Source organism: Falco biarmicus, chromosome Z (genome assembly GCF_023638135.1).
Source record: "Falco biarmicus isolate bFalBia1 chromosome Z, bFalBia1.pri, whole genome shotgun sequence".
NCBI classification, from domain to species: Eukaryota; Metazoa; Chordata; class Aves; order Falconiformes; family Falconidae; genus Falco; species Falco biarmicus.
In genome coordinates this window covers 74,560,481-74,583,528 of record NC_079311.1, presented here as the reverse complement: position 1 = coordinate 74,583,528, position 23,048 = coordinate 74,560,481, and the positions used below count along the sequence as shown (strand labels likewise).

General features: G+C 59.8%; 1 protein-coding gene across 1 annotated transcript in view; it reads left to right on the top strand.

Moving 5' to 3' along the window:
- Positions 1-13,034: 13,034 nt before the first annotated feature.
- TESK1 (testis associated actin remodelling kinase 1) overlaps positions 13,035-23,048 on the top strand; it is a 10,861-nt gene continuing 847 nt past the window's right edge. Inside the window, 13 exon segments of the mRNA XM_056323699.1 lie at positions 13,035-13,428; positions 16,645-16,657; positions 20,416-20,522; positions 20,662-20,710; positions 20,939-21,037; positions 21,039-21,086; positions 21,265-21,347; positions 21,716-21,806; positions 22,052-22,135; positions 22,596-22,671; positions 22,674-22,684; positions 22,810-22,908; positions 22,910-23,006. Of these exon segments, the coding sequence (XP_056179674.1) occupies positions 13,208-13,428; positions 16,645-16,657; positions 20,416-20,522; positions 20,662-20,710; positions 20,939-21,037; positions 21,039-21,086; positions 21,265-21,347; positions 21,716-21,806; positions 22,052-22,135; positions 22,596-22,671; positions 22,674-22,684; positions 22,810-22,908; positions 22,910-23,006 (1,078 nt within the window). The 5' untranslated portion in view covers positions 13,035-13,207.

The following is a 23,048-nucleotide window of genomic DNA, read 5'->3' as shown; positions in this document are numbered from 1 at the left end:
CTGAACCAGCCAGATGTGGCTTGTTTCCCTTCTCCTCCAAACCTTTCCTGCTACCCTGCTCTGAGCTACACTTTCTCAATGCTTTCTAGGATGTGAAGTGCCTTGACTTGGACAGTGCAAACAGTCCTGGGGGTAAAAAGGTCTTCCTGGAGCTGCATGGAGAAGACTTATTCCTGTCTCTGGCTAGGTCAGGCAGGGTCTTTGGGTGTGGTAGGGAATTCCCTGGATGCTCCTGATTTTGGGCCATAATCCCAAGGCTGGTTCGTTCATACTCGCCCAGTCTCCTGTCCCTGAAGATGTCACCACCAAGCTCTTGTCTGAGCCCTTTTTCAGCTCACACACTGTTGCAGGGCTTCAAGCTTCCATGAGTTTTGGCTGCCTGTGCTGTTGCAGCTGTCCTGGGCAGCCCCTCTGTCAACTCTGTGGTTTATACATCCTCTCTCTGTATCCCTGGACAGAGGAGCAAGGTTGCTTTATGGTCCTGGGAACAGGTGCTGTCACCCAGGGTGCTCCTCATCACCTGGCTAGGACCAGTTGGCCCAGAGGTCCATGGCAGGTCTTTTCCCAGGAACCACCATCCTCAGCACTGCAGGACAGTGTTTGGTGTATCTAGCTGCATTACTCCACTAGAGCAGCAACACTGAGGGGTTTCTGGAAGCTAGCTCTCTCCTAAGATCCATACAGGAACATCAGTACATCAAGTCCAGCTGCCTCACGTACAGCTGTTGTGAGATTAATGGGGTAAAGTCGTCTAGCAATTTTGCAGCAAGGGAGCAGCCACACTAAGCCATGCCCTCCCTATTTCTTTGGCAGTTCCCTGGGCTTTGGGGAGCCAGGCTATTTTTGTCCCTGTGAAGCCAGCAAAGGTGCAAGCACTCAGGAGAATGGCCACAGTCAGCACTCACTGGGTAATGTCCTCATAAAATCCCAGCATTAGAGGTGGATGCTCTCACTGCCTCTCTTTGCCGTATGAAAGAAGCAAAAACAGTGAAAGAAAACAGCTAAGCTTCAAAAATACATGTGATGCAAGAGGCTTCCCATTGCAGCTGATAAAGGTATTTCTTTTCCCCTAGCCTGAAATGCACAGGGACCTAGCAATCTGTGGTTTTTTTCTTCCCCCTTAGTAATTTATCATTTTTTTAGATTTGCTGTCTGGTTTATAGCATGCACTAGCAAAATGCTGAAGAAATACTGAAATCCCTATCTCTTACACAGTAATAGAGCTGCTAGTTCAATTGATGATGCCTTACTTTACTGGGAACCACACAGCAGAGTTCAAGTGAGTGAAGGTTTCTAAGGGACTGTCAAGTAACACAGCAACTCATGAATCCAAACTTAGCATGGCATGATCAACAGGAGGTGACAAGGTCCAGCTCTGTGAGGCCACTCACTGTCTTTCCAAGAGTACATCACGTGTGGGCTGCACATACTCTGTGGACACCACTCTAGTCCTTGCAGTCGGACAAGGTCTCACAAAACGATCTCAACACACCTTCGATGCTTTGTAATATGGATTTCCTGCTATAGCAGTGGATGTCTACATTTTTTCACATGATAAAGCCAGCCAGCCACATACCTTCTTCTCAATGGGGCTGAGGCCCCAGGGCAGTTGATTTGATCATTGTAAACATGATGGATGGGCCCTTGCCTGAAGGGGTCAGTCCTCAATGAACTAACAGGACTCAGACCTTCAGATTGAAGAGAGAAAACCCCAAACCACCTTCAGTTTATGATCAGTTTTACTTCTGATAGGGAAGAACATTGAGAGCTCAAAACCATCCACAAAACCACAAGGAAAGGAGAAGCAGCTGTGGCTTTTGAGGATCAGACTTTGTGGAAAGCACTGCTAGCATACCCACCACATTCCCTTACAGTAAAGCCTATTCCTATCGCAGACCTCACAAATAACAGAAATATATTTGGTGCTTATTCCTGTCCCCACCCCGTACGTGTCCTTGAGAGAGCCCAGTGTGAGGTGTACCTATGGATCATCAGACATGGCCATGATGATGGGGGTGGGCTAAGGCCATGCTGGGATGTCATCCCACAGGTGGTGGGTCAAGATCAGGCATGGAGAGGGTAACCCAGCCAGGGCCAGCCCCAGGATGGCCAGGGAGGGGTCTGCTCCCTGCACAGCACCAGCACATGACCCTGTGTGATCTGGGGGGCTGCATCTCCACATGCTGCTGCTTCATCTCCAGGATGCAGTATCTGCCTCAGTAAGGGCTGCAGCCTGCACTACTGGAGAGCAGAGGCTTTTCTGGCAGAGAGAGCTGGAAAATGCCCACAGGATGCTGGATAGAGCCCAGCCTCGAGCCCTGCTGTGGGGTCTTCCACATTACTCCAGCAACATTCCCAACCCCATCAGCTCTGAACTTGCTTCAATGCAGGATTCTTGCAGTGCTATCAGGGACAAAAAGGCCAGTGCACCATGCCACCTTGAACTTAGGAACCCTCCAGCCCCTTCCCTGAGGTGACAATAAAACCCAGACATCCCAGTCCCCTACAGCACTTCTCCACCAGAGCTGGGGCAGAACCCCCGACCTATGGGCAGAAGGAGGGCAAGGGGAGCCCCAGTAGTGCCTGGCTGCAGAGGGATCCCTCCAGGGTGACAGCCTGGTCGTGATGGAAACATCTGGGGAGTATACAAGGATCTGCGCTGGCCTGGAAGAGGGGTGGCATTGGGGCATCTTTGCTGTCACCCATTTGGCCGCAGCAGCCAAGGCAGGGACTCCCTCTGCTGGCACTGGCCACCCGAGGCTGACACCTCTGTTCCCAAGGTGGCTTACAGAGCCACCAGGTCTGCCTGTGGCCTGGCCTCCCCCAGGAGAGGTGGGCTGAGAGCAGAGGTGTGACAGGGGACAGCTCAGCAGGGTGCAGGGCTCCCAGAAGGGCACTGCTGGGTGCTGGGCAGAGCTGTGGCAGGCCCTGGGGCTGGATAACCATCCCCTCCTTCCCCTCCGCCAGCCTCTTTCCAGGGGAGGGCGCAGGACCTGCTGCCTGTTCTCCACAGTCAGCATCTCCCCACCTTTCTGAGTCCATCTGTGCATGCCCCCTTGCCATGCCCCCCTCCCCAGAAGCATGGACGGAAGCCAAGCAAGTCTCTCTGCCCCAGCACTGCCACCTTGACACGGGTCCCTCTGCAGCGACAGCCAGCCCACGGCCCCCCAGCCCAGCCTGCCCAGCCCATCTGACTTTGTGCTGCAGCCCACACCTACACCACAGACACCCCCACTTCCCTTCACTCTCAGAGTGCAACCCTCTCCCATCTGGCTGCACACTTGCTGACAGCCCAGAAAGATATTTTTAGCACACAAAATTGGACATAAGCAGTTCACAGCTGGGAGAAGGGTGGAGTAAGGCTGGAGGGATGTGGGATGCTGCATATTGGTCTGAGGAAGATGTGCTCAGAAATGGGGTTTCCAGCTCTGACCTCTGAGTCGTTCCACATCTGCTCCAACCGTGCTTGCTCTCATCCCCAGGGCTGTCTTCAGCATGTCCCACCCTAGTTCTTGGACAGGGAACCTGGCTAAGCCCAGGAGGTGGAAACTGTAAATTTGTAGCAGCATCTCAGGCCAGGCTAGCTTTGCTCCAAACCCGCTGCCTGAAGGTGCCGCTTTCAGGGCAGGCTCTCTGCACTAATTCCAGCACTTCTGACATGCTCTCTCTGCCTCCGAGTTCCATTCCCACATCCCCTGATCTGCCCTCTGGCAGGAGTGGCAGCATATTGTGCCTGTGGTCTGTCATGCTGCCTGAGAGGAGGCTCTCTGTCTCCTAGACAAGCGCTTCACCCTGCACCTCCTTCATTGCACAAGCCTCTCAGCATTGCTCCTGTTCAAATGGTCCACCCAACCCCATGTGCTGGCCGCACATGTCACAGGTCTCCATAGGCAGATGATGGAGTACATGTGTTTGGTGGAGTCAAGAGTGTCTCCTTCCATACACGGGTCTTAACTAAAGAGCTTGGCATTTCCCCTTTTCAGCTCTCAGCCTGTACAGCTTCCAGAGGAAAGCAGATCCTGAGGAACCGCCTATACCACCCAGGGTAACTGGGAACAGAGAAGTGCCCAAAATATCCTGAGCCCAGAAGGAACCTGATGAATAGGGAAGAAGAAGCCAAGCAGCTGTTTCCCCGTGAAATGGAACCAGTGGACTGGTGGAGGAGGGGAAGGTGGCACAGGTAGTGGTGTTAACCAGCCTTCTGGGGGCTGTACAGCCCCATCGTCCTGCCTGGTGTTGCACCCATGTTGCCTGGATGCGCTGCTGCCAGGGTGACCCTGAGCTGGCACAGCTCCTGCCTGACCCATCCCAGGATGCCTGGCTGTGTCCTGGCCATGTGGTTGTCATTGGCAGAGCGCTGTGCCTTCCCAAAGCAGCCTGCCTTGCACATGGGTCACTGGAAAGCCAAGGTCTGAGCTGGACCCCTGCTCACCCCTTTCCTCAATGTGTGGCCCCTGCAGAACCCCCTGAGAACCTGCTAGCTGCCCCCCAGCCTTCAGCCTCTGACCCAGGCTTGTCATGGTGCAGTGCTGCTCCCCACAAAGGTTGGGCAAGTGGACGAGAAGGAGGGAGGAGGGCATTGCATCCTGGTAAGTCAGTGTGAGTGGTGGGGACAGCACGGTGCCCAGAGCCCAGGGAACAGCTGCCCTTTGTTGTATAAATACGCACATGAAGTCATGTGCATTCCAGCCAAGGGGAAAGATCCAGAGCAGGTCTACAGCAGTGCCACAGCTGAGCTGGGGCAAAGGGCAGGTTCCATCTCATGCAACAACCTCCCATGGGGAACCCCCACTTAGCCTGGCCTATTCCCCCTTGGCCAGCAGAAATCCCACAGAGCCCAGGGCCATGAGGCAAGCAGGCTGGGGAGGCAGGTTCCCAGATGGGAGGCAGGAGGGAGGGAGGGTGGATGCTGCTTCACCCCTGCCACAGAGGAAGTCAAGTCTCTGGCTGGCACTGGGAGGAGGATATCAGCCTCCCTTTGGGGAGCCTGGTGAGACAGTGCTTATGATAGTCCTTGGTGAGAGTCCAGGCTACAGGGCATGTACACGGATGCTCCTGAGTACCCCATAAGAAAGGACTCGCCATGCATCATGGTGTGACTTACATCCCAGGTGTCTGACTGGTGGTGACACCCTTGGTTCACCCACAGCCTGCAGAACTGGGTGCCTCCTGGCTGTAATTACCCCAGGAGACCAGTTTGCCCAGTGCTGGTGCAATCAGCTACTGTAGAATAAGGGCTCAGGAGGGTGGGGTGACCAGCCACCCATGACACAGGTGGACAGAAATTAGGCCATGGTAATCAAAGGTATTAATGTGTTGTGGTGGTATGCAGGTGCTGCCTGGGAACAGGGCTCCCAATGTGCAGGGCACAGGAGGATCAAAGCTCTGCCCCATTCATCTCAGCTCTGCCTTTTGCTGGAGCTGGCAGAGATCCCAGGTCAACGCAGCACTGTTGCCACTTGTCCTGGCTCAAGTATCACTTGCTTCTGCTGCTGCTGGCCTCGGACCATCAGCCTCACATGTTTGCCACTAACGTAGCTGAGTAGGACTCACTACCCTTCCTCATCTTTTACCCACTGTGGGGTACAAGGCTGCTGTGTGTGGACAGGCCTGCTCCTTCACTCTGTTGTGTTGTAGACATGTCTCCATGTAGAACAACACACGCCTCCTTTCCTTGCCTTGGTCTTCATGGAAGATCCTGGCACACCTCGCCTGTGTCAGACCCAGCCATGTACGCCAAGATGTGGGAAGGTTTTTTCAGCCCCAGCCCCTTGGAGCATGCTGATGCTCTTTCTCAGAGGTCACAGGGTGCCTTGTCTCATGAGAGAGGACAGGAGATGAGAAAGGCTGGCAACTCTGCTCACAGAGCTTGCCAAATCTAATGAGATTTCAAACAGCTGGCAGAAGCAGTAAAGAGCTGCTTTATCAGATGCAAGCAGCAGCACAACAGTGACTTCCACACCGAACATAGCACAGCTGCCTTCCCTCCTCATACTGGACCAAGCTCCAGCCTGTGCTGCCTCAGCCTGCCTTGCCTCGACAGGGTCTGGACAGGGCGTAGGGACAAGGGAAAGAGCTGGGAAGTGCCCCACAGTAATAGGGAGCTCCTCATCCTGCTGGTGCATGGAGAACTGATGCTCCACTTTCCAGCCCATTCAACATCTGGACAGAGCATCACTGTCCACATAAGGCTGTGGCTTCCCTGACCTTCAGGCATGTGCTGTTTTGGGCTGGGATAGAGTTGATTTTCACCTTGTAGTCCAGAGGGAGCTGTGTTTTGGATTTGTGCTGAGAACAGTATAGATAACAGGGATGTTTTCGTTACTGCTGAGCAGGGCTTACACAGTGCCAGGGTCTTTTCTGCCTCTCACCCCACCCCACCAGCAAGGGCCTGGGGGTGCACAAGAAGTTGGGAGGGGGCACAGCCAGGACCCGAACTAGCCAGAGGGATATTCCATACCATAGAATGTAGAACTCAGCATATAAAGCTGGGGGAAGAAGAAGGAAGGGGAGGGACATTTGGAGTGATAGCATTTGTCTTCCCAAGTAACCATTACGCATGATGGAGCAATGCTTTCCTGGGGATGGCTGAACACCTGCCTGCCCATGGGAAGTGGTGAATTAATTCCTTGGTTTGCTCTGTTTGCACACAGGGCTTTTGCTTTATTTATTGAACTGTATTTAACTCAACCTACCAGTTTTCTCACTTTTACCCTTCTGATTCTCTCCCCCATCCCACTGGGGTAGGGAGTGAGAAAGCAGCTGCGTGGTGGGGTTAGTTGCCAGCTGGAGTTAAACCATAACAAGACAAAAGGCCCTCATGGACATCCAGATCCCAGCATCATCACCCTGATCCTCTGTGCCCCAGCACAGAGAGGGGAGGCCAAAGGGGAAGGCAGCAACTGCAGGAGGACAGGCACACAGCTCGACTCTCCTCTGCTTGGAGGTGGCCATGTCTATGTCTCCTCCTGGGAATGGACCTGGTCCATGACCTCCCTTGAACCTGTCCTATTTAGCACAAGCCAAAACTGTGTCAGGGAACCAGCTGAGTGGTGTGGATGATTAGAGGACTCTGCTCAGGTTGAGGAGTTACTCAGAGTGGTGTAGCCTGAGTGACCGCTGGCTCAAGGGTGGGGTGCTGCCTGTGGCACCTACCTTTTGCTCAGACATGTGGGAGAATAAGTAGGGCTCCACAGTCACTGCTCGGGGGCAGGACAGCAGAAGGGAATGGAAGCGTCTTTCTCACCCATGCTGCTGTGACAGGGGTGGGATGCACCTTTCCCTGAACATAAGCTCAGATCTCACAGGGGAATGGTTCTCCAGTCTGATGTATTGCTTTCCTCCAGAAGGTTTTCCTTTTGTCAGCAGTGGGATAGGTAAGGAAGCTAGGGCAAAGGTGAGGATGTTGGTTTATTAATGTAGGGTCTCTGGGGTGGACTGTGCACATGGGTCAGTTCTGTAGGGTCTCTGGCAGACCCTGTGCTAAGTTATGCATGCCCTCACCGGCCTTTCCCTCCACATTGCTGTGCTGCTTCTGAGTTCCTCCCTGCAGTAACATCAAGCTGTGTAGATCAAAGGGCAGTGATGAACCACAGGTGAAGGCTCTTCCCCAAAGCCAAGACCCACGGAGCACTATCAGCCCCACTGTCCTGCAGCTGGTTCTGTGGGTCACAGGGCTGCTCCTACCAGCTCAGCTGAAGGCAGTCCTTGACCTGCTCTGATGTGGTCCCACTCAGCCCACCATTGCAGCCATACCAGTTTCTTGGCACCTCTGCTCCTGTCTTACATCTGGCAGAACCACAAGCACTTCAAGGATGCTGCCCTTCGGCTGGGGAGTGTTACTCATAGCCTGGCAAGAGAGAGAAGATGGAGAGAGCCTGGCACAGCCTCCTGGCAGGAGTGTGGAGCTGCTGAGAGCCCTGTTTCCTAGGGCCAGGTCAAAAGGACAAGGAGCAGCTCTGTACCTGCTGGGCAGCCATGGAGGATGGAAGCATGGCAGGTATTGGGAGATAAGCTGTTCAGGATGGTTCAGGAGCAAGGTGGGAGACACTGGAGGTGGTAGCATTGCCCCTACCTGTTTGGCAAGAGGTGACCAGTGAAGCTATCTACAGTGTTGACTCACTGCAAGGATGTAGCTGTGCTCACATGGCTGCATGTCATGTCACCACAGGTCACAGGTGGTGCAGGCATGGCCAGAGCAGCTCTACACTCCTTGTCAGAGGTGGTGATTGGTTTTGGTTTGTCAGCCTTCTCAGTGTCTTCAAAATCACAGCCCACAGGCCTTCCAGCAGGCACACGCTCAGCTGGGTTCAGGCATCAGCCACCCAGTCCCCTACCACCCTGGCAGGGGCACTGGGGCTTGTTTGAGGAGAAGCAGAGCAGGGAATTGAAATCACTGCCTGGCACTAAGAGACAGGGATGAGATACAGATGGCTGCCTCCACAGATGTCAAGGTACCAGCGCCTAGACATGAAAGGCGTCAAATGGAGATCACAGGAGGCAGTGAGCAAATGCTGCCAGGTGCTGTGCTGACTCTGCTTGTAGAAAATTAACGACACAACAAATATTTGCAGCCCTCGTGTTGCAGACAGCGCCGCATTGCCCTTGCGGCTGGAGTGCCGGGGGGAGGGAACAGGGGGGCAGCAATGTGCCTGCACAGTGGGGGTCTCACCAGTCCCTGCTGGCAGCTGGAAGGAGGGCTGCAGCAGCTCGCATCCATGGCGCCGGGTGCGCAGCATGCAGGGCCCTGTGCTCGCTGAGCTCAGCAGCACGCAGCGTGCTGGGAAGTGTAGTCCTTCCGCATCGCTGTGGTGGGGTGACCCCGGCTGGAGGCCAAGTGCCCACCCCAGCCGCTCATCGCTCCCCTCCTCAGCCACACGGGAGAGAAAATACAACAAAAGGCTTGTGGGTCGGGGTAAGGCGAAGGTCACTCTGCAGTTACAGTCACGGGCAAAGCAGGCTCGACTTGGGGAAATCAGTTTATTTCATTACCACCCAGATCAGAAAACACCCCGAGCAAGCGGTGCAGGGGGCTGGGCGATGGGGGCTGGGTCAGTCCCTCACCCGTTGTCCCTGCCGCTCCTTCCCCCTCGGGGACGGGGCTGCTCACTCTGCCCCCGCTCCAGCCCGGGCTCCAGCCCACGGCAGCAGTTCCACGACCTTCTCCGCCGTGGGTCCTTCCCACGGGCTGCGGCTCTTCACGCCCGGCCCGGCCCGGCCGCCGCGGGGGCACCGGCCCTGCCCCAGCCCGGCCCGGCCCGGGCTCCTCTCCCCGCGGGGCCACGGGCCCTGCCCGGAGCTGCTCCGGCGCCGCTGCCCGCGGGTCACAGCCCCCTGCGGGCACCCCCTGCCCCGGGGGGGGGCCCTGCCCGGGCTGCGGGGGGGGAGCTGCTCCCCCGGGGGCTCCGCGGGCTGGGGGCACGGCCCGCCCCGCCGGGGGCCGCCCCGCGGGCTGGGGGAGCCGCTGCTGCGGCGCCTGGAGCCCCCCGGCCTCCCCCTGCCCCGGCCCGGGGGCCGCGGGGCTGCTGGGCTCGCTCGCACTTAAATACACGATCTGAAATACACGGTCCCTGCGGCTGCCACCAGCACCGACGGGCTCGGCCTTGCCCAGCACCGGGCCCAGCTCGGAGCCGGCTGGCACGGGCTGCACCGGGCACGGGGGCAGCTTCTGGAAGCTTCTCACAGAGGCCGCCCCTGTGCCCCCCGCCACCAAAACCTTGCCCTGCAAACTCACTGCAGTCCCCCGTACTGTGTGCTGTTGGGCATCACCAGGATGCACACAAACAATTCTCCCATGTACTCTGGGCTCCTCGCACTGACCAGACCTCCTAGCAGGTTGCAGCAGACCCTGCTGTGCCTCCCGTCCTGTTTGCTATGGGGCAGAGGAGGGAGAGACGTTTGCCAGGGACTGGCCCTCTCACAGGCAGGGAGCTGAGCAACATGCAAGACAGGGGCAGGTGTGGCGATCTGCTGGGTGATGTGTGGTAATGTGGGAAAAGAGCAGAGGTTGTCAGGGGACAGGAGGAGAGACAAAACCCCGAACCAAGAAGCTGCACCCACACCCTGGGAATAAGCACCAAAAGGACTCATATGAGTCAGCTGATGTTTTTTGTCCTGCTCACCTTTGGGTCTGCAGAGTCCTTCCAGGCTGGAAAACCCTCCTGCAATGAAGCCTTGTGCCTGCTCTGGCACTGCTCCACACACTCACTCCTTACAGCCATCCCTGGACACCCACAGCAGCGGCCATTCATTTTCCTGAGAGTTTGCAGAGAAGAAGCCTCAGGTGTGGATGGGCTCTCGCACACGGGGGCAGCTCCAGTTCTGCCTCTGGGGCTCTGAGCAGGGCGAGCCTTCAGTCAAGGGTGGGTTACTGCTTTCTGATCCCAACCACAGCTGTGCTGCAAGGACCTGGTGGTGCAGGTGCTGGTGTGGAACAGGGGTGGGAGTGCAGAGAGGACCAGGTTTCCTGCGTGGAAGCCCCCCTGCATCCCTCACTGCCCTGCCCGTAGCCTGGACACCCCGCAGCCATGGCATGCCCTGCTCCTTACAGGACACCTCCAGCCCCTGCACCTCTCCAGCACCAGCCTCCCAGGCTGTTTGAAGGCTCTTGCCCCTGCACTGGCTGGGTGATGCACCATCCCCAGAAGGCAGGGAGATGTTTGTTAATCCCAGAGCTTTCTCCCCATGACAGGGGGAGGGTGCAGAGCCCAGATGGAGAAGGGCAAAGACGACAAAGCCCCCCTCCTCTCCCCACTGCAGCTCCACAGGGCCAAAGCACAGCCAGGGACACCGCCTTTCTGCTCTTCCTCACCAGGGCTTGAGAAGCTTATTCAGGGTTTGCTGCAGGCTCAGCCCAACCTCGTTTTGTACCCAGCTGCCCAGAGCACACCTGCCTGCACCATGGGAGGGATTTGGGACATAGGAGACCTTTAGCCATGTCTCAGTTCAATGCTGTTGTGCCAGGCAGGAACAGAGCGTGGTGGAAATAGCACAGCAGAGTTACCAGCAGTGATGAGAGAAGGGACCGTAAATCCTGCAGCAGCACTTTCCACAGTCAGGGCAGTCTCCAGGGCTTTAATTTATTTGTTACAACTTAATTGGATGTAAACCCAGTCACTTGTAAGCAGCAGGAGGCCTGAACAGGCAGTGGTCCTGAGCTTCTCTGCAAGATGCCTTGCCAGGGTTCTCCATCTGCTGTGGTGCCTTGACCCTCAGAGAGCCGCTGCTCACATGCACTCAAGGGAGAGGCAATGTTCACTCCCCTTCTGGCCCCAGCTGAGCTGGCTTTGCTCCTCTGAGTGACTCCCTACACCACTAAGGAGCGGGTCACTGGGCTGTGGGTGCAGCAGGGTGCTCAGGGTACCCGGGCAGACAGGGAAGACACCCACTGCCATCCAAGCAGCTTCAGCTGGCTATCCCAGTGGAAGGGCAGAGCCTGCAGCCTCCTGCCCCCACACACAGACACTGGTCTTTCCTCTCTGTGCCCATCATGGGAGGCCTGTGAAGCTGCTCCTGTCATTCTGTCAGGCTGTTGTCAGTGGGACAGATGTGTGAGGCCTGGGAAACCTGAGAATGTGGCCTGTTACATGGTGCAGTTCCCCACAGCTGCAGCAGCCTCCCTGGCAAATGCCATCCATCACCTTGGCAGGTGGAGGCACCAGGCTGAAGCAGCACTGGTGAGGAGAGGAATGGCTCAGACCCCACAAGATAGACACTGGCAAAGCCATGTCCCCAGTCTCTGCCTCCCTACACGTAGGAAACCAGACTTGCACAGACCCACTCCCTTCTGTGGACCTGGAAGAGCAGAAGTACCATGCATTTCTGCGGGCAGGGAGCTGCTCCCACTACAAAGAAGTCAGAGGCTCAGTTTCCCTGCTTTAGCCCACAGGGTTTATTGTCCCTCCTGGGACAAGGAAGAAAACCCATGGCTCATGGTCCATGGTGTTTACACTGTGTGTGGTGGCACTTGGAGCCAAGCACTGGCCAAAAAATGCCACACCAGGAGACACTCACATGCAGCTGCTTTTCCCAGCTAGGAAAGCAGCTAGAGCAGTGCAGGGCATGTGGAGCCAGGCGCACCGCACAGGGAAACAGCTGGAACAAGGCAGTTGTGGGGTAGCTGTGGAGGCAGGGCAGTGCACAAGGGTTGTGGCAGCACCGGGGGAAGCAGCTGGGGCAGGGCTGGGCCAGCAAAGGCAGGCGGATGCCAAGGAGAGCAGTAGTGAAATGTGTGGGGCCGAGAAAGGGCAGATCCAGCCGCAGGGAGTCCCTGGGCAGAAAGGACAGGACCCATGCAGCTTCTGAGCGGGGAACAAGGCCAGGGAGGGGGGCAAGAAGCAGAAGGAGACCGGGGAGAAGTGGAGGAGCTCAGGGAAGGGAGAAGCGCCAAGAAACTGTCACTGAGAGGCTGCAACTCCCTGCTCCTCTGGAGGACAGTCCCCCCAGGCCCTGGGACACCACCCAGGCAGGGGTGGGTGCACAGAGAGCAGCAGAGCCCCACATCCACAGCGTCCATCCAGCCTAGCAATGGTGAGGAGTCATCCGAGCCTGCACCAGTGGGGCCCATGTTGGCAGCGGCTGCTCATACGGGGGAACTGGGCTGGGGCTGGATAGGTGGGGAGATCAGCTGCCCACGCCCTTGGTCCGTCTGCTGAGGAGCTGGGTGCTATGGGGAAAAACAAGAATCCTGCCGCTCCAGTGAGCATCCGCGCAGGGCCCAGGGGAGAAGGAGAGTCCAGCCTTCCCAGTGTGCCGCCAGGTGGGACCCAGGGGAGAAGGACTCCGCACGGAGCAGCCAGGCGGTTACCGGAGCACCGCGTCCGCGGGGTCTGCCCAAGCCGCGCACCGGCCGCCCGGGCCCCATAGCCCCGCGGGCGCCTACAGAGATGCCGGCTCGGCACCCCGGCGGCGCTGCCCGGGGGGTGCGGGGTCCCCGCCGGGGCGGGGGGGCTCCGGCAGGGCGCGGCGGCGGCGGGTCCCAAGGAGTTAAGGGCTGGCCCCGCCCCGGGCCCGCCCCGCCGGTGCCAGCGCTCGGGGCGGCGGAGGCGCAGCGCCGGGCCGCGGCGGGGGTCGGGCCGCTGCCGGGCCAGGAGCGCCGCGCCGCCCGCCCCGCGCCGCCGCCGCTAGCGTCGCCCCGGGGGCCGGGGTGCGGCGGCGGGGGGCAAGGCGGCGGCTCCCCGGCGGCGGGGCTGCCCGGCCGCGGGGGTGAATGGCGCTGGGGGTGCTCGGCGGGACCGACATGGAGTGGGAGAAGCTGCCGCGGCGGCCCGGGGAGAGCGAAGGGGAGGCGGCGGGGCCCTGGCCGGGCTGCGGGCGGCTGCGGCCCTCCTCGTACCGGGCGCTGCGCAGCGCCGTCTCCACCCTGGCGCGCATCGACGACTTCTACTGCGAGAAGATCGGGGCCGGCTTCTTCTCCGAGGTCTTCAAGGTGTGCGGGGCGGGGGCGGGGATGGCGGTGCCCGCCGGGGTCGGGCATCCCCCGGGGACCGGCGGCGCCCACGCAGCCCCGGCCGGGCCCTCGGTGGGGCGCGGGGGGACCCCGGATCCCCAGCCCCGGCGGCTGGGCGAGGTCGGGGGGGTGGGGTGGGGCGGCGGGGACCTCGGGTGGCGGGGAGCCCCGTCTCCGCCGGGGGTGTTGTCCCTCCGTGCAGGCGGCAGGGAGCGCGGGCGCTGTTTACAGCCCGGGGGGGCTGAGCGCTGCCGAGCGCTGCAGCGTGGTTCGCAGCGGGGCCGCGCAGGGCACCGGTGGGGCGGCGGGCAGCCCAGCCCCGGGGACCCCTGTCAGAAGACTGGAGCCCCGGCCCCGCCAGGCCCAGGGCGTGCCTGTGGCAAGGGGCTGCAGGCAGCATGTGCAGCCGGTCCGAGGCGATTTCCAGCGTTGTTGGGCCTGTTCCAGACGGTGCTGGCCAGGCAGATGTGCAGGGTGTCCCACGGGAGCCTCCCGAAGGTGACTGGGTCTGGGAGAGGGCTGTGATGCTGTGTGGCAGTGCGGAGGCTGGTCCCCAGCAGGGACCCCGGAGCTGCCTTTGTCCTCCATCCTCTTTGGGACTGCCAGAGCAGGGATGCCGGTGTGTGGCCCACACTCTGGTTAGGGGTGCGTGGGTGCTGGTGGGGACCTCCGGGTCCCAACAATGCAGCAGAGGAGCGTGGTGACAGCACCCTGCCAGCTGGAGGGCTGTGCCCTGCCCAGCTGCCACCGCTCCCCTCCCCATCCAAGGGGAGGTGTGTGCACATGTTGTTTCCATCCTTGGCATCACTTAAGGCACCACAGACTGTTGGGTGAGGACTGCCCTTAAGCCGTGCGTCTAGTGGCTTTACCCCTCGGGAGGGAGCAGGTTTGGGCTGGGCAGGACCCCAAACACCTCCCATCACTGTTGCCGCGGCCCCAGGCAGCGCTGTGCCGTGTCCCCTGCGTGGGACCACACTCTCATGCACAGCACAGCTGGGCATCCACATCCTGGTGGGACCCTGGGGTGTCTCTCCAGCTCTGCCACCATTCCCCATTCAGCAGGGAGACGGCAAGACCTGGATCCTCTGCAGCCACAAGAGGGGTGTCCTGTGAGGGGCCGTGGCAGGCATACAGAGCCGTGTCCCTCTCCTCCATGCTCCTTCCTGCCCCTGCAGAGCCATGACCTCTCTGCTGGCCAGGTTCCTGCTATTGATCTCTGGCTTGGAGTGCACGGCAGCACCTTGGAGCAGAGGGAGGCATTTAATAATGTCAGGCGTGGATACAGCTCTTTAATAATGGATGCTCCCGTGTCTTGGCCAGGCCACAGTCTCTCCTTGCCTCGCTGTGCCTGTTTTTCCCGGCCCTGTGGGAGCCACAAAATGCTCCTCCCACCCGTTGTTCATGATCTTGTGGGGCCACTTGCACGTAGGATTTGGGGGACCAGCGGAGGTTGTGGGGGGTGTGTGGGATCAGGCAGCAGGAGCTGGTGTGTGTGCATGCTGGAGAGAAGGCAGGGGCAGGAGGGGGCCAGATGGGGCTTTGTGCTCTTGCAGTGGGTTGAGTCCAAGAGCTCAGCAGGATGATGGGGCAGGCCCGGGATCTGAGCTGGGGTTTGGCTGCCTGAGCTTGCGGGGAGGATGGAGCTTGGCAGGGCAGCACAGGAACTGTTTTCCTCCTACCTCCCTTGTTCCTGCTGTTGCTTTCCATGGCCGTGGGCACTCACGGCTCCCTCCTCCGTGTGGCTGCTAGGTCCTGCTTCATTCCAGCCTTGGTGGGCGTGGGGGATAGGGGAGGGGACCTGGAAGCCTCTGTCCCTATGTGTTGGTATCTCAGCCCTGGTGTGCAGCCGAGCCAGGGCCAGGCAGGGTGCTGGGGTACCAGCACGAGCATCTGACTGTCTTCCCAGCATTAAAGCCAAAAGGCTCAGTGTGTCTGAGGCCTGGTATCCCAAGCTAGCTGCGGGGTTGAGCCTTATCTTACCTCAGCCAAGCACACCTCTAGAAAGGCTGTCCGGAGCAAACAGGAGACACCAGTGATTAAAAGCTGCTCTTTTCCCTAGAGGTTGTTCCCAGCTGATGCCCTGCTATGCTGCAGAGCTGGGCCATTTCCCTCTGGAGCAGCTGGTTCTCACTGCCTTTCCCTGCGTGGTTTCAGAAGCACCAGGCCACCCCCGTTCTCGGGTACACGGACATTGCAGCAACCCACCTCTCCATCCCTAATAGACCAAGCAGATTGAACCAGGTGTGTTTGTGCCAGACATTTTCTCCAGCCCTTAAAAGCACTGTTGCATCTCTTCTCCAGATCCCTCTCTTAGATTCCCATGTTCAGTCTGCAGCAGGTGCAGGGGCTGTGGGCAGCACCCTGGCTTCAGTGTCCTGGGAGCTGTATCCAGAGGTCTTTGACCATCTCTGCACCTTGTGCCCCACTGTCACCCATTCTCTCAGAGACGCTGCTTCCTAGGGCGCAGCCCTTCAGCATGCACTGCCCTGTGTCCCATTTCCGTGGTGCTGGGGCAGGGATGGGGGTGCAATATTAGTAGTTCCCAGCACTGACAGAGCTCAGGTGAGGGCTTTGGCACGATTGCCACCCACCTGCCACCTCTTGCTTCGCTACCAACCTTTGAGATTTTGTATTTACTCCCAGTTTACCAGTGCAACTAATGGCTTGATTCCCTCCCTCTTTATCTGCTGCCCTTCATCAGTGGACCTTGCCTTGTTTTACAAAGGAGGGTGGAGTGGCATGACACAGATGGAGAAACTAAGGCAGGCAGGGAGGAAGTGAATTTGCCGAGGTCAGCCAGCCGGGAGCAGCCCTGGCCCTGCTGTCACCGCTTGGGAGCCCTGAGTGCTAGAAACACATGCTGACTAGCTGGGGACCTGCCAACAGCTCTCCTGCGCTGTCACGGGGTGTGCCTTGGGCTTGCCAGTGAGAGCTGGCAATGGTCTGCTGCCATCGTGCAATGCCACCACTGCCCTGGCTGCTGGTGTGCCTGTGGTACTGCTCCACGGAGCACAGGAGGTGAGGGCTGCTGCTCAAGCACGTGTTGGGAACGGATGCTGCACGGTCTCCACCTTTTGCTTGCCCAAAGGAAGTCTGTCTTGACCCATTCTGCCTTGTTGGTGTGATGAGTAGGTTTTCCAGTCCCACCCAGCAAAAGACCTGTTGCACTACTGGGATTCCCCTGAGCTCAGATGCAGCCGTTATCGGCAGGTGTGGGATTACCCGCAGCATTGCTAACCAGGCTCTTGGGGGTGAGGGGTGCAGGATGATATCCCAAAATGACTGTGCCTTGCCTGCACTGGGCTGGGGCAATGGGATGAGCACAGAGCGGGGCTGTGTGTGAACCTGTCCCCCGAGCAGGGTGCAGGGGGCCTGGCTGCTGAGACCCCCAGTTGGGGGTTGGGGGGGGGCGGAATTCCATCCTGTGTCTAGACAGGAGCGCCGGCTGTGGGGAGGGAGCAGGCCAGGCCGTCTGCTCGCTCTGATTAGCATGCTCTTTAAATAAGACTCTAATTTCCGCTGTTAAAAGAGCTCAGATCCCTTGTGCCCAGGCTGGGGCTGCAGCCAGCCCCATCCCATCCCCCAGCCCTGTGTGCTGGCAACAGATGGGATGGGGACAGGCACGGCGCTGCACCCCAGCTCATCCACAGCATGTCCATGAAGCACCCAACAGAGGGGCCATGTGGGGTGCTGGGGGGGATCAGGGACGGGCGAGGGCTTGCCTGGTTCCTGGGTGGGGGACTGGTGGTTTGTCCTCCCCCTACACCCCAGCACGGCTGCCTGGCTGAGCTCAGCTCCCGGGAATGCGCTGGGATTCCTGGGCACCATGCCAGAGCGAGGAGAGGCGAGGGGACGCCATCCTGGCTGGGGAGGCTCAGCTACCCGCTGCTTCCCTGGATGGTGGCAGGGAAAGAAACCCCCATAGCAAGGGTCTGTGTCCCACCAGGGGTCATGGCTTGCTCCCTCCTCTGCTACGCCTGCTTCTGGAGAGCTGCCAGGGCGCTAGGCTGGTGTTAGCACTTGGCCAGACTGGGTAAACTGGCCAGTGCTTAGGAGGCTGTAGGAAGACCCTGAGGGCATAATCCTTTCCCTGCTGGCCTTTGGCAGCAGAGCATGCGGGGGAGATGGCAGGATGCAGTCTTGCAAGGGAGCTCAGGGCTCTTGAGTGCCCTCAAGGAGGTCATGGCCCACGAGTGAGGGGCTGGGGCTGTCCTGGGAACCCCTGGAGCCCTCCCTGCCCTGGGAATGGAGTCCTGGAGAAGGACATCAGGGCAGGGCTGTGCTGCCTGGGAGCTCCTGGGGTCCCTGGGAGAAATTCTGGAGAAGGGGCTTTCACTAGACCTTCGCTCCCCCAGGCTGCCTATCCTGTGGGATTAAGTCGTTAGGCGCTGTATGGCTGTTCACCCAGCCTATTGCAATGGCAGGAGGCTTTTTAATGAGGAATTAAGCTACGGGCACATCCCAACCGTGGGGAGCTAAGCCATTGCCCACCGGGGGCTGCTCCCTGATGCAGGGACACTGCTGCTGGTGAGGACCCAGCCAGCCCCACAGTGCATGGCCACCAAGTGTCAGTGCGTGTGTGCCATTCCTGCTGTGAGCGCATGGCGCTGGAGCCTTGCTGCTTGGGGCGCCGTCCCGGCAGGGCTGAGCCTGCCTATGCCATCGAGCCAGGTCCTGCTGCCTGGCAGCTGCTGGTGCCAGCCAAACCGACCAAGCCAGTCCTGCCAGCCCTGCACGGCATGGGAAGGGAAGGCAGTGCTGCCGCCGGGCAAGCTGGGTCAGGAGTACTGGGCTTTGCTGGGCGGCACCCAGCACCGGGGTCTTGGCAGGACTGGGGGTTCTGCTGGCCTGGTCCAGGCTCTGGTTCCCTTGGCCCCTGGCTCTGCCCGGAGATGGAGGGGCCAAGGGAGACCTTGCCCACCTGCTTTAGCCAGGCAGGCCCCCTCCTCAAAGCCAGTGCGGCCACCAGAACACAGGGAGCACTGTTTCTGTGTCTGGTGCTGCCTCCAGCTGTCCGCTGCATAGGGGTGGGGGTGGAGGGGAGGGGAGGCAGCAATGGTGAGGATGGAGTAGGGGTGCCCCTTGCCCTGCATGCTGGTACAGTTGTGGACAGGGAGCCCTAGGACGCTGGGATGGGGCTCTCAGTGGTGCCAGGTGCTGCAGGGCAGTGATGGGGTAGGGTGAGCAGGGTGGTGGGCACAGGGAGGACCTGGGGTGCCATTAGAAGATGGGGTACCCAGGGTATATGCGGGGCTGAAGGCACTATGCTCCCCAAAGCAGGGGCTGCGCCAGCATCCTGGGACGGACTCTTACCGAGCCCAGGAGCTCTGTCCATTGCTCAGCGAGGAGGTACCATGGAGAAACCCATCCTCCCTTCTCCCCACAGCATGGTGGAGGGGTGGGATGGGGACCCACAGTGCCAGGCGTGTGGGGCGTCTCCTCACTCATCCAGGGTCCATCCTGATCTCTGCTGTCACATGGCCTCTGCCCACAGGCCAGGGGTGCTGGGTGCCTGGAGCTGGCTGGAGGTGATGCAGGTGTTACCAGAGCGGGGTGCCTACAGGCAGGTGGCTGCTGAATTATTCAAAGCCTCCCCATGAACAAAATGAACTGGTGGTGGCACTGCAGGGTTGGGCCGGGCTAAGCTATTGCCTCTTGCTTCCACTCCGCCTGGGGCTGGTTTGGCCTTGGTGTGCTCAGACATATATAGAGAGGGATCTTTATGAAGCACTAATTACCCCCCAGGCCCTTTGGTGGGGAAGCTGCTGCCTACTTCCCGTGTACGGAGTGCTGGATGAGTCCCCATCTCAGCGTGCACCCCAGGACAGCTACTCCCCAAAGCAATGCCAGCCACATGGGGTGGGAAGGGAGCCCCAGAGGCCCCAGTGTGCCAGCCCCTGCTCATTGTGATGGGGACAGGGGGCAAGCTGTGAGCTGGATGAGGAGCACTGAGGACCCTGTCTCCAGCCAGCCCTCTGTGTTTTGCCCAGGGAGGTGATCCCTGTGGCAGTAGGTGGTATGGGAAGGGCCAGGAGCTGGCAGCAGCACAGCAGCTTCAACCAGCATCAGCTAAAAAGGAGAAGAGCAGGCAGCTGACGGCAGTGCCAAGGAATGCCTGCGCCTCCGTGCACAGCTTGGTGTGTGCCTGGGGGGCAGCTGGGATCTGCCTGGTTGTCCCCCACAACAGCTGCTGCTCTGAGTGGGACAGGTCCTACCCCCAGCCCTCACTCAGGAAGGGACCCTCAGCACTGGTTCAGCCCCCCGCCATGGTGCTAGGGCAGGGGATGCTGTGCTTATCCCTCACCCTAAACACGCCGGGGCACCACAGAAGGACAGGGATGTCCATGCTTGGCCACGCTCCCAGCTGCTGTTCCTGGCAGGGGGGCAGGCCCCCAGCTTGCACGATAGTGTCAGGCTGGGGCCAGCTAAATATACAGCCTTGTCTCAGTGCCGTGCCCCACCAGGCTGGGGTCATGCTCTAGGGCAGTGCTGGCCACTCCTGGGGCTGTTTCAGGGGGGCGATGTGCCCCTTCTGTCCTTCACCCCACTCTGGTAGGGTCTGGCTGGGTGGTACTGATCCAGAAAAAGCCCTCCCTGGTATGCCCAAATCCTGCACATGGCTGTCCTTGCAGCAGGGCTGGGGTCACAGCTTGCAGGAGCTGCCATTGCCTCTGCGGGAGGGCTTGGGAGTGTTGCATAGTGGGGGGAGCACAATAAGCGGGGCGCCTCAGGAAGGATGGGGTTGTGCATCATCAGCACTAGGGTTCTTGGGGTGCTTCTGTGCTGGGAGAACCCTCCCTAGCCCTAGCTGTCCCCAGGGTACCCCATGCCTTGGGTGCATGGGGTGCTCAGCTCCTGCTTCTAGGACTTGGGTGGGTGCTGGGTGCAGGCTGGTATCTGGGGGGGCTGTGGAGGCACATGGGCCTCAGCCTCCCTTGCACCCCGCTCCAAGGTGCGGCACCCGTCAGTCAGGGCAGATCATGGTGCTGAAGATGAACAAGCTGACCAGCAACCGAGGCAACATGCTGCGGGAGGTGCAGCTCATGAACCGCCTCTCACACCCCAACATCCTCAGGTAGGATCTGCTCCCCCACTGCTGTCCCCGTTGTCCCCCCTTTTCCCTAGCCAAGGCTGTTTGGAGCTACTGCAGTGCTGGATGAGCTCCCGGGGCTGGTCCCCACTGCAGCCGCCCTGAGGTCACTTCTGTCTCACAGGTTCATGGGGGTGTGCGTGCACCAGGGACAACTGCATGCACTGACGGAGGTGAGAGCAGGGCAACGGCTGTGAGTCTTGGGGTTCTTGCAGACTTGGGGAGGGGACAGTGGTGGCTATGGGGACACTTTCTCAGCCCATGACACATGTGCAGGGCAAGGTGTACTGGGGGGACTGTGCTGGGGTGGTTGGGGGATGTGCTAGCATGAGAGGTGGGCATCAGGCATTATGGAGCGGGGCGGGGGGCGCAGTGATGCTATGGCCAGCTCTTCCCGTTAGTACATCAATGGTGGGAACCTGGAGCAGCTGCTGGACAGCCCTGTGCCCCTCTCCTGGTCCATGCGTGTCAAGCTGGCCCTCGACATCGCCTGTGGCCTGCCGCTACCTGCACTCCAAAGGCATCTTCCACCGTGACCTCACCTCCAAGGTATGGGATGCTCCAAAGCATCCCATTGCCCTCATTGTCCCATACCCATGCTGCTGCCCCAGGCATGACCAGCTGGGGGGCAGGAGGCTGCTCTGTGCTGGGGCATCCAGATAGCAGTGGCTGGTGAGGCAGGGCTGGTGCGGGGTTGGGTGTGACAGGGGTCCTCCTGTGCTCCCAGAATTGCCTGGTGCGCCGCGAGGCCAATGGCTACACGGCTGTAGTGGGTGACTTCGGCTTGGCGGAGAAGATCCCCACCTACAGGTGCGTGGGCAGCGTCCACCCTGTCCATCCTCATCCTTGGAGTGGGGGGTTTCCAGCCCACTTAGAGCAAGAGCTGGGGAGGGATGGACATTTGGGATGCAACTAGAAGGGCAGGGATGGGGGGTGGTGGGGGTGGTCCCCAGCGGTGGGGACCCATAGGGCAGATGGACACATTTGGGGCTGGCTAGAAGGGGGTGGAGTAGGGGATGGTGTGAGTGGGGAGGGCTGAGTTTGTGGGATGCATGAAGGAGGGTTAGCTTGGGAAGGGAGATGGAGATGGTGATTTGGGCTGCCCCAGCGGGTGGATGGGAGGTCGGACAGGGATAGGGGGCTGTGGGCAGCCCCTGATGTCCCACCGTGTCCCCCAGCGAGGGCAGTGAGAAGGAGCCGCTGGCTGTGGTGGGCTCCCCATACTGGATGGCGCCTGAGGTGCTGCGAGGGGAGATCTACAATGAGAAGGTGAGACTCCATGGCTGCCATGCATGGGACTTTACCCATGCTTGCACTGCCACTGGTTTGCAGGATTTGCAGCCCTGAGAGCTCCTGGGATGCAGAGGGAAGGTACTGGGGATCCCTTGGGTGGCGAGGCGGCAGGGCCCCTGGCATGGCTGCGCAGTGGGGAGGGGGCTGTGGGTTTGCAGAATGGTGGGCATGCTTCCTCAGGGGCTGCAGGGATCCCCCTCATGACTCCCTGCTCTCTGCAGGCCGATGTGTTCGCGTATGGCATCATCCTGTGTGAGACCATTGCTCGTGTCCCTGCTGACCCTGACTACCTGCCCCGCACTGAGGTGACTTCCTGGGACCTGGGCAGGGAGGGAGGGTGGCAGGCAGCAGCACTGGGGCTGGGACTGCTTTACCAAATGAGGGGGACCATCCTCCTTTGCGGGGCAGAGCCCTGTGTGCAGGAGCTGCCCTGCATCTCGGGGCAGGGGTGCTGTGTCCCAGATGCTGCCCAGGGAGGGATGCCCTCTGCTCATAAGCTGTTCTCAGAGTCCGTAGTTGGCTTGGATGAGGGAAGGGGACAGCTGGATTCAGGCAAAGAGCAGGCAGTATCTGTGTCACAGCATCCCCAGCCTTGCCCTAACTCGGGCTGAGACCAGGGACCCCCTTGCTGGGATGCTGCCAGGTCCACAGCCCTGGGTGGCACACAGTCAGTGTGAGGGCGGGGGGCCCAGCTATCCTGAGTCCCCAGCCCCGTGTGGTGCCCCAGGGGACCCAACCTCACTCTTCCTCCTTTCTCTGGTACAGGATTTTGGTCTGGATGTCACCACTTTTCGCACCATGGTGGAAGCAGAGTGCCCAGCGGCCTTCCTCCAGCTCGCTTTCCCTGCTGCAGTGTGAGTCTCCCAACTCTGCTTCCCAGGACAGCTGGGCAGGACAGGCAGCCTTGCCTTTGACAGGCAGAGCTCCCTGGGGTGCTTGGGGGCCCACAGGCCTGATGGTTAACCCCTCCTGTCTGCAGATGGAGCCAGCCTCCCGCCCCTCGTTCCTGGAAATCACGCAGTGCCTGGAGGGCATCCTGCAGCACCAGCTGGGTGCCGAGGGTGTGAGGGCCACCCTCCCTCAGCTGCAGGGAGAGTCTGCCTGCGCCTGGGACAGCAGCCACGCTCAACGGTACGTGGGCATCCTGGGGACAGGCCACGGCAGGGGTGCAAGGAGGTGGGGTGTTGGGTGTCCCATCCTACCCTGGCAGCTGTATGG